Source organism: Macaca nemestrina, chromosome 12, assembly GCF_043159975.1.
Source record: "Macaca nemestrina isolate mMacNem1 chromosome 12, mMacNem.hap1, whole genome shotgun sequence".
Classification (NCBI taxonomy): domain Eukaryota; kingdom Metazoa; phylum Chordata; class Mammalia; order Primates; family Cercopithecidae; genus Macaca; species Macaca nemestrina.
In genome coordinates this window covers 6,242,347-6,256,032 of record NC_092136.1, presented here as the reverse complement: position 1 = coordinate 6,256,032, position 13,686 = coordinate 6,242,347, and the positions used below count along the sequence as shown (strand labels likewise).

General features: G+C 57.2%; 1 protein-coding gene across 3 annotated transcripts in view; it reads left to right on the top strand.

The window, feature by feature from the left end:
• Positions 1 to 13,686, top strand: part of LOC105469707 (LDL receptor related protein 5) — a 142,727-nt gene that overhangs the window by 62,101 nt on the left and 66,940 nt on the right. For all 3 annotated transcript variants that reach the window (XM_011721116.3, XM_071074144.1, XM_071074143.1), the window contains one exon: positions 12,469 to 12,865. In XM_011721116.3, the coding sequence (XP_011719418.2) occupies positions 12,469 to 12,865 (397 nt within the window). The remainder of the gene's footprint in view (positions 1 to 12,468; positions 12,866 to 13,686) is intronic.

Below are 13,686 nucleotides of genomic sequence, written 5' to 3'. Positions count from 1 at the left end.
GGAGGACAGAGTGGGGTGTGCTGGGCGCTCCAGGCATGTGGCTCCCTTTCCTGTGGGGCGAAGGCCAGCATGGGGGCAGGGCCTGGCCGTGTCAGAAACACTCAGACTCTTATGACACATCCAGAGTCCCCGGCCCCACCCCAAACCACCCAGCCCACGAGAAGGAACGGGGTGGTCAGGTGGGGCCAGATCTGCGAGTTCCCCAGGGAGGGCCGTGTGTGGCAGGTTGTGGGGGGCAGCGCTGGCACGGCCGGAAACATCTCGGGGTTTGAAGCCAGAGCCTCAGGTGAGACTCGAGGGTCCCCAGGACTCCCTCCAGGGTGTCTGACCATTTATCTTTCATGGAGTTACAGGCAAAGACATTTCTGTGATGTCTTGAATTCTGCTTTTTCCTGATTTTGAGTAAATGAAAGCCACCCGGGTGGGGGGAGTCGGGTGCCTTCCCCAAGGAAGGGGCTGAGAGGGTGGTCACGCCGGGACCCCAAGGGACGGGGAGCAGCGTTCCCAGGGGCACACAGGCAGCCTCCAAGAGGTGAGGATGCGTGTGTGGGGGGGGGGTCCCTGCACTGCTGTGTGCCTTCAGGGCAGCACTGTTTGCGTGGCCTCTGAGCTGCAGGGTGACCGCCGGCCCTGGGCTGTCTGTGTCCTGGCTCCCTCGCCCCTCCTGAAGTGACCCCCATGAGACAGGGCAGGTATGTCCTGCGAGCAGCCCTCTGCCACCCAGCGTGGCTGGGGCTCTGTGGGACCACGGCGGCTGCGATTCTGCTCTCTGCAGCTCAGAGTTACTCTCCTCCCTGGCAGTGGAGTGCAGAGCCTGGGCCTCCCGGCCTCCCCACCCCCTCCACACAGCCCCGGGACCGAGGCAGCAGCTGGCTTCAGTTTCTGCCATGTTTTTCCAATTATGTGGAATGAGCTAAAAACAGCAGGAGTGGGGCCTTATTTGGGAGTTGCCACCACCGTCCTTGGAAGCTGCTGTCCCTCACGGCCACCCCTCTAGCCCCATCCTCTGTGGAACGTGCCCCTGTTGCTTTGACTTTCGTCGCCCGCACATGCCTCCTGCTTGGGGGCCTTTGGGCAGTGGGCTTAGCGGCGTGCGCCCTGCCACTCGGGCCACACATGCCCAGGCCGGCGGCTCTCGGGGCCGTGTCCAGAGGGTGGCCAGGCAGGGCTCCCGGCAGCGCCCAGATGAGGCTGGGGTGCGGCTTGGGGATTTGCGGGCCGCCGGCCACAGCTCACCCAGACAGAGTTTTAACAGATGTTCGTCTGTCAGAGACAGGAAACAAAAAGAAGTCGGGGATGGAGTGGGGGCGGCGGGAGGAACAGAGGGGGCCACTGTGGAGTCTGACAGGCAGACTGACAGCTGGAGCCGACGGCAAAGCCCCTCACGTCCATCCGTCTGTCCGGGCGGATTAGCCCAGGGAGCAGGGCCCGCTCAGCTCGGGGCCGAATAACGGGCATTTGTTCCCAGAGTCTGGCTGTCCTGTCACTTATCAGGGAAGTAGGTCAAAGGGAAAAAAGAAAGGAGGTCCTGAGGGGCCGAGTCTGCCGCTGCCGGGCAGTGATTGGCGTTGACTTTGCAAACAGAAGGCAGCTGCTGTTCTCAGCCATGGACCGTGAATTTTTAATAGCAAGAAAATCAGCTCGCACGGTTCAGGAAGTTGTGGAAGAAGCCTGAGTGCTAACTTTATTTTTTTAATTGAGGTATAACTTGCAGGCAATAAAACGCACACATTTTAACGTGTACATTTGGATTAACTTTGACAGCTGCGTATGTCTGCATGACTGCTACCCGGTCCAGACAAGAACATTTCCGCCACTGGGAAAGCTCCCGGTGCCCCTTTGCTGTCCTCAACCCCCGCCCCCTCCACCACTCTCCTGACTTCTATCACTGTGGATTAGCGTTGCCTGTTCCAGAACTAAATGGAAATAGAACCATGCAGCTGTGCTCTTCTGCTTTTTGGCCTGAATACTCACTTTCAGGGCTGATGCAAGAGGAGAGGGGCGCACCATATTCCTAGAGAACGCTGTCACTGTGGGGCGGGGGCACAGGTGAATGGCACCTCTTGGGTGGGTGAACTCTGTGGGCGCCCTTTCCACAGGCTCAGAGTTAGACTGTGGTCACTCCGGCCACTGGTTTTGTACCCTGCAGCCTCTTCCGTGTCCCCCTTGTGACTGCAGCATAAGCCCAGCTCTGTGCTGACCCCAGACCACCTCCGCAGCTCCAGCAGCTTCCCTTTATCTTCAGAGGCGAGTTTTGTGCTTGCAGGGTGCAGGCCCTGGTGGGACCCCCATGTTGCACAGACAAAGCCCCTGTGTGGCTGTGGGCACTCCTTGCCCTTTCTGCATTTGGTGATGACTCCTTGTTTGGTTTCACTGACCGTGCCCTGTGCCTCTGCTCTCCCTGCCTAGTTTCGTGTGCCCTGAGGTCAGTGATAGAAGACACAGCCCCGGGCCCCAGGTATGCTGAGCTGACACCTCGGCCGCCACTCACCTGCAGAGAGAGACTAGAAGTCTCTGACTCCCTTCCTGGCCCCCACTCTGTTCTTCTACGTTTTACTGCCTATTGCAATGGAAATGCACGGTTTGCCTCTCCCTGCGCACATCCGAGTGTGGACCTCCCTGCCCCTGCTTGTGCTGTGCCCGCCACCCGGAGCACCCTTCCCCTGCCCCCTGCCACAGCACCCCTCCATCCAGACCCCGCTCCTGCACATGGCTCCTCTGCCCACTCCCAGCCCTCTGAGAGTGTGGCAGGTGCACTCCCTAGAGCAGAGCTGGCTTCTTCCTCTTCCTGTGTCCCACGAGACCAACACCAGGACCCAGGAAACAGGCTGGAAGAGTTCAGTAACACCTTCAAGAGTGTTTGAGGTTCTTTGGTCTTTAGTGGAGCTGGCAATGACTTTCTCGACTTTGTCAAGAGAAGCCCCCCGTCTCCAATGGGGGCCAACTCTGGGGACGTGATCGAATGGAAATCAAAACGTCTGAGTTCCAGCCTCAGCCCTCTGCTGTGTGGCTGTGAAATGCAGGCCCCGTGTGCCTTGCTGAACTGGGAGTGTCGAAAGGACGGTGTCTGGGAAAGGATTTATAAATTGTAGAGCGCCCTGCACTTGTGTTAGATGGGGCCGCGTGGACTACTGATAGTCAGCTGTCTTCCCTCACTTGGGGCAGTGGTATTGTCACATGGTTCCGTTCTAATCCGTTATTTTGGCCACTACCACTGAGGCGGAGTGGGTGACGGAAGTAATGTTTCTTGGGGACTAGTGCAGCTGTCATGGTCCTGAGTTCTATACCTGGGCACGCCTCCTGTGTGAGGGGTCATTCGTGGCCGGCCCTTTTTTTTTTTTTTTTTTTTTTTTGAGATAGAGTCTTACTCTGTCACCCAGGCTGGGGTGCAGCGGCGTGATCTCGGCTCACTGCAACCTCTGCCTCCTGAGCTCAAGCGATTCTCCTGCCTTAGCGTCCTGAGTAGCTGGGACTATAGGTGTGTGCCATCACGCCCGGCTAATTTTTTCTATTTTTAGTACAGACAGGGTTTCACCGTATTAGCCAGGATGGTCTCGATCTCCTGACCATCTCGTGATCCACCCACCTTGGCCTCCCAAAGTTCTGGGATTACAGGCGTGAGTCACCATGCCTGGCCAGCCCTACTTCTTAAATGGGCCTGAGGCACGCAGTGCTGAGAGCTCGCTGAGGTCTATGGAGGAAGGGCACAGATGGGATCTGGGCTTGGGCATCCTGGCCGGTCCCCAAGGCCGCCTCCACAGAGTTTCCAGGTACAGTGGGGTGGCCTTGCAGAGGGGCGCAGCTGTGCTTCAGGCCGGAGCCAGCTGCAGGGGCCACAGACAGGGTGTCATTGGCAGTACAAGTGACCCCTGCTGTTCATTGAACACCTACTGTGTGCCTGGGTTCAGAAAGGCACCCTGTGCTGGCTTTTAAAGAGTAGAGCCGCCTGCCTAAAGGGGGGAATGTGGCTTTCTTTTTCATTTAAGTCACCAACTGTTTTATACATCCACGCCCCTAAATTCTTCAGTTTTAGGCAAAGATGAGAGGGCTGCCCAGGCTTCATTTGCCCAACGATGCCACATTTCGCTTGTGAGGCTGTGTTCCCTCACCAGGGTGCCCAGCAAGGGGCTGCAAGTGTTTAATAACACAGGGAGGGCTGGCGTGGTCACTCACGCCTGTAATCCCAGCACTTTGGGAGGCTGAGGTGGGTGGATCACCTGAGGTCAGGAGTTCGAGACCAGCCTGGCCGACATGGTGAAATCCCGTCCCTACTAAAAATACAAAAATTAGCTGGGTGTGGTAGCAGGCGCCTGTAGTCCCAACTACTCAGGAGGCTGAGGCAGGAGAATTGTTTGAATCTGAGAGGCCGAGGTTGCAGTGAGCCAAGATCACACCACTGTACTCCAGCCTGGGCGGCAGAGCAAGACTCTCTCTCAAAAACACAGACCACCCACAAGGAGGGTCTGTGTCCTGGAGCCTGGCCTCGGGCATATCCCACTTCGCTGGGGCCTGGCCTCGGGCATATCCCACCTCGCTGGGGCCTGGCCTCGGGCATGTCCCACCTCGCTGGGGCCCATTTCCCCTTGAGTCTGACATGTGCGAAGCAGGTCACGTTGCTCACTCAGGGTCATTCAGTGACAAGATGGGGCTGGGAGCCAGAGTCAGGTCTGTCTGCGGAGGGAGCAGACACACAGCCCGTCGGATGGCACTGCCTGCCTGGGAGTGGCCACGCAGCTGTGGGCCTGAGGTTGTGGTGGGGCGTGGAGGCAGAGGCAGGCAGTGGGGGGCCACAGGAGGTGCTGGCTGGCACCAGGGGATGGGGAGGAGGGGACCCGCCTGCAGGCCCCTTCCCAAGGCCATCTCTGACTTGGTGCTCTGGCTGCCCTGACCCCAGGCAGAGCAGCGACTTCCCTGTTTTAGAGCTGAGCAGATGGAGCCCCTGACTGCAGGCCAGGGTGTCTGCCGGCGGCTGCTGGTGGGCCACAGCCTCTCCGCGCTCGCTGGAAGACCCCAGGCACCGTGCAGGTGACAGCAGCCGGCCTCAGGTTCCAGCAGAGCCAGCATCGGGCCCAGCCACTTCCCTTGTGCTCTGTCAAAAGTGACCCTGTGGTCACTTGGCGCAGGTTCCCGGGTCAAGGTGCTGGGCTGTGGTCGCAGCATTTGCCCCACCCCTTACCCCTGGGGGCAGCGGAGAAACTTAATCAATTGCTAAAAAACAAAAATAATCTGGCCTCCTGCCAGCTGGAAAGCCACTGCGGCCAGGCTGTTTATGGCCTTGGGATCTGCAGAGTGGACAGTGGCCTGCACTGTGACCCTGTTCACCCCACGTGCCCCAGGCCTGGGAGATGGCTAAAGCCCTCTGCCTCCCATAAGGGCCCCTGAGAAGGAGGCCCTGGAGCTGGGAGCAGAGCTGGGGTTGGGCATCCGGGCAGCAGAGGCTGATTCTCAGCTTTCCCCGGATCTCAGTTTTCTGCCGCCTGTGTGAGAAGAAGCTGGGAGAACAGAGCCGTCCTGGGGTGGTGCCGGCTGTGGCGGCAGGCCTGCGGTGGGAGCCTCCGGGGGGCACTGGACCTTTCCTGGGTGGCCTGTGGCCTGGGAGCTGCACTTGGTTTGGTGCAGGAAGGTTGTGTCATCCACTCTGTCTGCAGGGATGGCTGGGGCCCTGCGGCTGGGTGATGAGGTGGGATGGAGGTGTCCGGGGCTGCCCTGCCTCCTTTTGCCAAAATAACAAAAATTATCTTGTTTGTTGTGAAAAAAAACTATTTTCCCACATTGGGGCGTGGAGGGTATTAACTGTGATGACCTTCTGAGTTCCTGCACACTGGGGACCTGTTGGCAGGGTCTCCTTCTGGCTCTGGCGGGGGTGGCTCAGGCCACTGGATGACCATGTGCTGGCCAGATAGTTCCTGGGGCTGCAGGTGGCTTATTTCGCCCCATCCCACTCATATCCTGTCGTTCTTCCCGTCAATCAGCACAGACCCTGGATCTCAGACCCTGGAAACCGAATGAGCCTGGGGTGTCAGTACCCACACCCCGAGGCAATTCGGTGGCGGGGTAGGTGGCTCGTTCCCCCACGTTGCTCCAGGAAGAGGGCCTGGTCCCCAGCATCCCGACCCATCTCCCTTGGAGACGGAGAGCCTCTAAGGATAAACCCATTCACCCGTGTTTCAGAGGCTTTTTTCTTTCCTCGTATGAAATAACATTTATACATTCACTGTAGCAAGGAAAACATTATAAAAAATAGTGAAGAAAATAGATATTACCCATAATTTTGCCACCCAGAGTTAGCTGTGTCTATGTGTCTTGTGCACTTTTTTTCTGTTTACGTATCAAAATCGACTTTTAAGGTCAGATGCAGTGGCTCACGCCTGTAATCCCAGCACTTTGGGAGGCTGGAGGCGGGGTGTGGATCACTCAAGGTTGGGAGTTCAAGACCAACCTGGCCAACATGGCAAAACTCCATCTCTACTAAAAATAAAAAATTAGCCAGGTGTGGTAGTGGGTGCCTGTAATCCCAGCTACTCAGGAGGCTGAAGCAGGAGAATCGCTTGAACCCAGGAGGCAGAGGTTGCAGTGAGCCAAGATCACGCCACTGCACTCCAGCCTGGCAACAGAGCGAGACTCTGTCTCAAAAAAAAAAAAAAAAAAAAAAAAAAAAAATTAATTAATTAATTAATAAAATAAATATATGAATTGAGTTTTAGGAGATTCATTCAAACTGTGTGTAATGTGTCTGATATTTTTTCATTTGTCGTTCGTGCAAATTCCTACCTCATTAACTCTTCTCCAGAGCATGCTGTTTTGTGCCTGTGTCATCACCCATCACGTTGAATACCCTTGTTTAGATAAAATAAGTAAATTTTATTCAAAAATATTTGGGGACGTTTTGGTTGTCTCCAGGTTCTTGGCCTTGAGTCTTGCTGTCCTAATGCAGCCATGGTGGTGTCTGGATGCATGAACCTCCATGAGTCCCAACTGCCGCTTCTGCCTGTGTTCTTAGAGAGGAAATGCTGGGGTCAGCGGCTCCCAGGCTCCTAGCCAGGAAGCCTGCGGTGCTTTACAGCCCTTCTGGAAGCGGGAGATGCCCCCACTTAAATGTCCAACAAGCCTTTCCACCTCACCAGCAACTCTGGGCGGCTCCCTTCTATTTGCAGATGACTGAGAAGTTACCGTTTTCCACGTTTACTGACTGCTCTTTTTCCCGTTAATTTGTGTTTATAGTCTTTGCTCATTTATTGCTCAGGTTTTGGTGTTGTCCCTATTGACTTGTATGCCTTTTAATTTTTTAAACAACCTTAATAGACTTCATTGTTTTAGAGCGCTTTTAAGTGTACAGAAAAATCAAGGGACAAGTACAGAGGGTTCCTTCCTCCCGCTCTCCTCTTCCCCTTTTCCCCACCTGCCCTCCTTCCCCCATTGTAATTTTCTTTCTTATATTATAAAAGTCACACATGGTTGGGCGTGGTGGCTCACGCCTGTAATCCTAGCACATTGGGAGGCAGAGGCAGGCAGATCACCTGAGGTCAGGAGTTCGAGACCAGCCTGGCCAACATGGTGAAACCCCGCCTCTACTAAAACTACAAAAAATTAGCCAGGTGTGGCGGGCACCTGTAATCCTAGCTGCTCAGGAGGCTGAGGCAGGAGAATTGCTTGAACCTGGGAGGCAGAGCTTGCAGTGAGCCGAGATCGCGCCACTGCACTCCAAACTGGGCAATAAGAGTGAAGCTCCATCTCAAAAACAAAGTCACACACGCTTCTTGAGTGAGGGTCATTTGGCTGAGGGGCCAGTTGGAACAGGCCGTGAGCTCGGAATGCTTTTTACATATTTACATGGTTGAGAAGAAAATCGGGAGAATAATGTTTTGGGACATGGGGAAATGACACGAAATTCGCTTTTCAGTGTCCATAAATGAAGTTTTGTTTGCTCCCAGCTGTGTTGACTGAGGCAGACTGCCTTCCCACAGCTGCGGCAGAGCTGAGGAGGCGGGAAGGAGACCGTGCAGGCCGCAGCACCGAAAATATTTGCTCTCCGGCCCTTCCCAGAGTGCTTGCCGACCTCTGTCCGACAGCTCGAAGGAAGGATAGGACCCGTCCAACGATAACCACTGTTGACATTTGAGCGCGTTTCCTTCCCGGCTTTTGTGTGAGAGTGGCAGTCTGTTTGCTTTTGTGGTTGGGATCTGCTGCACGCACGGCGGGCTGTTTGCAGGAGGCTTCCTGGAGGACAGGGCTGGGCTCAGAGCTGGACGCAGTGGGGCGTGTCCTGCACGCAGTGGGGCCTCAGAAGAGAGCTGTAGCGGGCGGGGCAACGCCAACGCTAGTGGGTGCCAGGCCTCCACACTCAGATCAGCCCCGGCGACAGGTTCGGGCCACCCTCTGTCCAGCCTCCCTACAGTGGCCCAGGCCGTCCCCTCTGCCTGGCACACTTGCCTCTGGCCTTCTGCTGAAGCGCTCCTATTACCGTCTGCTCACCGCTGGGTACGCTGAATTGTGTCCCTTAAGGAGATATGCTGAAGGTCTAACCCCAGGAACCTGTGTGTGTGACCTAGTTTGGAAACAGGGTCTTGGCAGATGTTATCAAGCGAGGATGAGGTCACCCTGGAGTAGGGGGCCTCTATCCACGGTGCTGGTGTCCTCATGAGAGCAGGAGAGCAGACACTGACACTCAGGGGTGAAGGCTGCGTGGAGGCAGAGCAGGGCTTAGTGTGATGGAGGCCACAAGCCAAGGAACTCCAAGTATTTCCTGCAACAACAGAAGCTGGAAGAGGCCAGGAAGGATCCTCCCCTGGAGTCTTCAGAGGGAGTCTGTCGCTGCAGACAGCTTGACTTTTGACGTTGGGGGTGTGTGCCTTGGCGGGGGCGGTGGGGGGGCGTACATTTCTGATGTTAAAAGCCACCTGGTTGGCGGCAGTGTGTCACAGCAGCCCCTCGCAGGTCCTGCATGTCCATGTGGTCAGGAACAGAGGTGAGCAGGGATGGATGGTGCTGAGCTGGACATGTCCATGACATCGGGCCATCTCTTGGGACTACTTTTTTGTTTTGAGGACAAGGCTGCCTACTAGGAAGCTGTGCCCTGCCTGGCCCTTGCCCCAAGCTCCTGCCCTGAGCTTGGCCTCACGGAAGGGATGTCGTCCTTCTCTCCTGCCTGCGTGCCGGGAGGAAGGGGAGAGGTCAGGAGCCCGCCTGGAGGAGGCTCGGGTGCGGGGAAGGTTTCACTTTCAGGCAACGTTGTGGGTCTGGCTATTTGTTTAAACAACCCCAAAGAAAACCATTTGGCCAAACTGTTAGTTTCTAAACAATTGACTTCCTTGGTGTTTAAATAAACTCCTACCTAGGCTCCGTAGCTGGTCCCAGGGAAGGAGTTGGCCTCTCTTCTTTATAGCCTGGCACAGTCCCCTGCACCTGTCCCTCCCAACCCCAGGTCTGCTTCCCCGTGACCATGGCTGCTGCTTGGACCTCTCTACCCACAGAACCTCCTGGAGGCCAGCTGTGGGCACCAGCCTTGGCAGGCATCTGGCAGAGCCCAGGCTGCTGGCGCTCTCTCTGCAGCTGTTCCCTGCTGGCCTAGCTGGACAGAGTCCCCACCACCACCGGGGTCACCTCTGTGCTGGTCACAGCTCACTCAGAGCTTCAGGCAAATGGGTTGGGTCCTGCCTCTCTCCCAGCTGTCTCCATGAAGTGGAGTCTCTGGTCCCCTCCAAGTTATAGCTAGACAGGAACTCGGACACTGCCAAGTCTCCAGAGGTTTCGGTCTCAGATTCTCCCTGCTCATCCCCTGGATGTAGTGCCGCTATGGGCGTGGGGCTGTGCTGGGGGCCGTGGAGAGCAGGGGGCTTGCGCCAGGACCCCAGTGAGCCAGTGGGGGTGGTGCCCTCGTCGTGGGGTAGACTGGGGGTGCGGGGCAGCCATCCACTGGGGTGCAGGGAGGAACGGCTTCCCTGAGGAGGTGGCGGTGCCATGTGACCTGGGCCTTGAAGGACAGGTCCATTGTCAACAGAACATTTTGGGAGTGGAGCCTAGAGAGAGAAAATTTACTGAAATTCAGAGATTCCCCCTCCCCCTACCAATATACACCGAATCAGATGCCTCTGACCAGATCTGAATTTGGCTCTCAGATATTTACATTGTAGCTGGGCATTTAGGGTACCTTCCAAGTGCTGCCTCCACCTCACTGTCCCCAGCCTGCCTGCCTCAGTTTCCCCAGCCCTGGGCCTGTGTCGCTGTCGCCATCACCTGGGCGCCCTCTAGTGGTGGAATCAGATTATACATTCCGGGGCTTGGAGCAGGAGTCAGGAGGGGCTCCTGTCCTTCCTTGAAACGTTGGACGCCGGGATCCTGGAACAGTCTCTGCATTCCTCCTGGCAAGAGCCAGAGCCTGGGCGCAGGGGACCATCTGTTGTTTGAAGGCTGCAGCCTGGCAGGGCACTCGAGACCTGGCAGTTGGCTGCAGGGCCAGGTCTAGGGGCCACGGCATGAGGGAGGCTCTGGGCTGGTTTAGCCTCGGGCCCCTTTTCAGATTGTGACCCGGGCCCTTGTGCAGGGTCGTGGCCACAGGACACTGGGAGGGGTCTCTGACCCTGACCACCTTGGCTCTGCATCCTTGAGACCAGAAAGGTTTGGAACAAATGAGTAGATGATGCCCTAACTCGGGGAGGGAGCCACATCCTGACCCCAGCAGCATTGGCAGGATCTGTGTTGGGATGATAGGGCACCCTGGGGGCCCCAGTGTGCATGGGTCTCCACTTGCAATTTCTGCAGGAAGCTCTGATAAATCCCAACCGGGGGTCCTAGGACACAGTCAGAAATGCTGGTGCTGCTGTGTGTGGAGCCTCGGGCCATGGGGGTCAGAAGCATGTGGAGGGTGGGCCACGGGGGTTCAGAAGAGAATCTTGTAATCCGCCCGACCTGCAAACTGAGAATCCCACTGGAGGGCCATGGCTGAAAGGTCGGGGGGTCTCCATGCGTCCTGTGGAGTGGGTGGTGAGGGATCCTTGGGTTTGCATGCCGCTGGGCCTGAGTGGCAGGACCTCGTCCACAGCTGATCCCTGGGCCATGCTGCTCAGATGCTCTCGGAGTGTTGCTCTGGTCCCCAAGGGAGTCTGAGTTGAGCTTCTCTCGTGCCGGTCATATGCTGTCAGGCCACGCTGGTGAGTTAGGCAGGGCACAGATGCCCGGAGCAGAGAGAACTTTCCTTGGGGATTTCACACATGCAAATCTTGAGGGCTGGCAAATCCTGCCCTCAGCCAGAGTGGGGGCTTTTATTTGAGACCAGAATCACCTGAGCATCCTCCTGTCCCCAGCTGTGTCCAGCCTGTCTGCAGGGACATCCTGAGAGGACCAGGTTCTCCTCTCATCCACCTGCCTAAGTGCCACTCTGAACCCTGCCCACCCGTGCCGTGGAGGGGCTTGACCTCAAGCTGCTCCGCCAGCAGCAGGCTTGGCCCCGGGGTGCAGCAGAGGCCCAGGTGGCTGTGGGGTGGGTGTTTCGTGGCGTGGTTCTGAAACTTAGTTGGAAGTGCACGAATAGTGCTTTGGCTGTTCTCTGTGGGACCCTATTTAGAAACCAGGTCTGAGTTACTGGGGGTCATCGCTATGTTCCGATGGGCCAGCTGTGTGGAGGCCGCGGTGGAGCCCCCTCCAAGGAGCCAGGGCCCTGGGTCGAGCCGTGACCAGCACGCATGCCCCGGAGGTGTTTCTCATCTCGCTCCTGTGTTGCCTGGGTGTGTCAAGTGGTCACGAAACTCTGTGTTAGCTCTTGGTGTTCCTGACAGTGCCTCCAGGTCTCAGGCCTCAGAACCAGGCTTTCCCTTCATCTCGGTGGCCCTGGAGCATCTGGGCAATGAGTAAAGAGGGTGATTCACTTGACAGGTGCATCTGGTCCTGCCTAGGAGCCCCTGGTGTGATCCTGGGGCTTGAAGCTGCCCTCGGGTGGTGGAGGGGAGGGAGAGATGAAGTGGCATTGAGCTGGGGAAGAAGGGTGAGCCCTGCAAGGCGGGCACGCTGGGGACACTGAGCAGCGTGGCCCACAGGCGGGTCTGCCCTGCAAGGCGGGCATGCTGAGCAGCATGGCCAGCAGGTCGTACCTGGCAGGATTTGTGGTTGGGGCTGGTTTGTGGCCAGGAGAGGGGCTGGGAGGAGACAAGGGGGACTGTGAGGCAGCTCCCACCCAGTGGTTGAAGCCTGATGGCCTGGCTGTGTGGCTCTCAGCTGGGTGCATAACCTCTCTGTGCCTCAGTTTTCTCATCTGTAAAGTAAGGAAACAAACAGTGCCAGCCTCCCAGAGCTGTCATGAGGATGAATGAGTGACCATGTAGCATGGGCTGGGTGCGTGTCACCTAATATCACCAGCCTTTGCAAGGAGAGCCCTGGGGGCCTGGCTGAGTCTTCCCTTGCCCGGCCCACCCCAGGCCTAGTCTTGTGCCTGCTGCAGGCCCTTGACCCCTGACCCCACTGCACCTGTCTCCACAGGAGCCGAGGAGGTGCTGCTGCTGGCCCGGCGGACGGACCTACGGAGGATCTCGCTGGACACGCCGGACTTCACCGACATTGTGCTGCAGGTGGATGACATCCGGCATGCCATTGCCATCGACTACGACCCGCTGGAAGGCTATGTCTACTGGACGGATGACGAGGTGCGGGCCATCCGCAGGGCGTACCTGGATGGGTCTGGGGCGCAGACGCTGGTCAACACCGAGATCAATGACCCCGATGGCATCGCAGTTGACTGGGTGGCCCGAAACCTCTACTGGACCGACACGGGCACGGACCGCATCGAGGTGACACGCCTTAACGGCACCTCCCGCAAGATCCTGGTATCAGAGGACCTGGACGAGCCCCGAGCCATTGCACTGCACCCCGTGATGGGGTAAGACGGGCGGGAACTGGGGCCTGGAGCCTGGGCCAGGCCAAGCACAGGCGAGAGGGAGATTGACCGGGACCCGTCATTCTGGAGCATTGTCTTGCATCAGAACCCGGAGGAGAGCTTGTTAAAACACTGGCAGCTGGGCCCCCCCCCAAAAGTGGTGATTCAGGAGCTCCAGGGCGGGGCTGAGGAGTTGGGTTTCTAACAAGCACCCCAGTGGTCCAGTGCTGCTGCTGGGTCCATGCGTAGAAAGCCCTGGAGACCTGGAGTGAGCTCTTTGTTCCCCAGCTTCAGTTTCCTCATCTGTAGAATGGAACGGTCCACCTGGGTGATTTCCAGGATGACAGTAGTGACAGTAAGGGCAGCCTCTGTGACACTGACCACAGTACAGGCCAGGCCTCTTTTTTTTTTGAGATGGAGTCTCACTCTGTCATCCAGGCTGGAGTGCAGTGGCGTGATCTCAGCTCACTGCAACCTCTGCCTGCTGGGCTCAAGTGATTCTCCTGCCTCAGCCTCCTGAGTAGCTAGGATTACAGGCGCCTGCCACTGTGCTCGGCTAATTTTTGTATTTTTGGTAGAGACGGGGTTTCACCATGTTGGCCAGTCTGGTCTCAAACTCCTGACCTCAGGTGACCCACCTGCCTCAGCCTCCCAAAGTGCTGGGATTACAGGCGTGAGCCACCGTGCCCGGTCAAGCCAGGCCTCTTTTTTTTTTTTTTTTTTTTGAGACGGAGTCTCGCTCTGTCACCCAGGCTGGAGTGCAGTGGCCGGATCTCAGCTCACTGCAAGCTCTGCCTCCCGGGTTCACGCCATTCTCCTGCCTC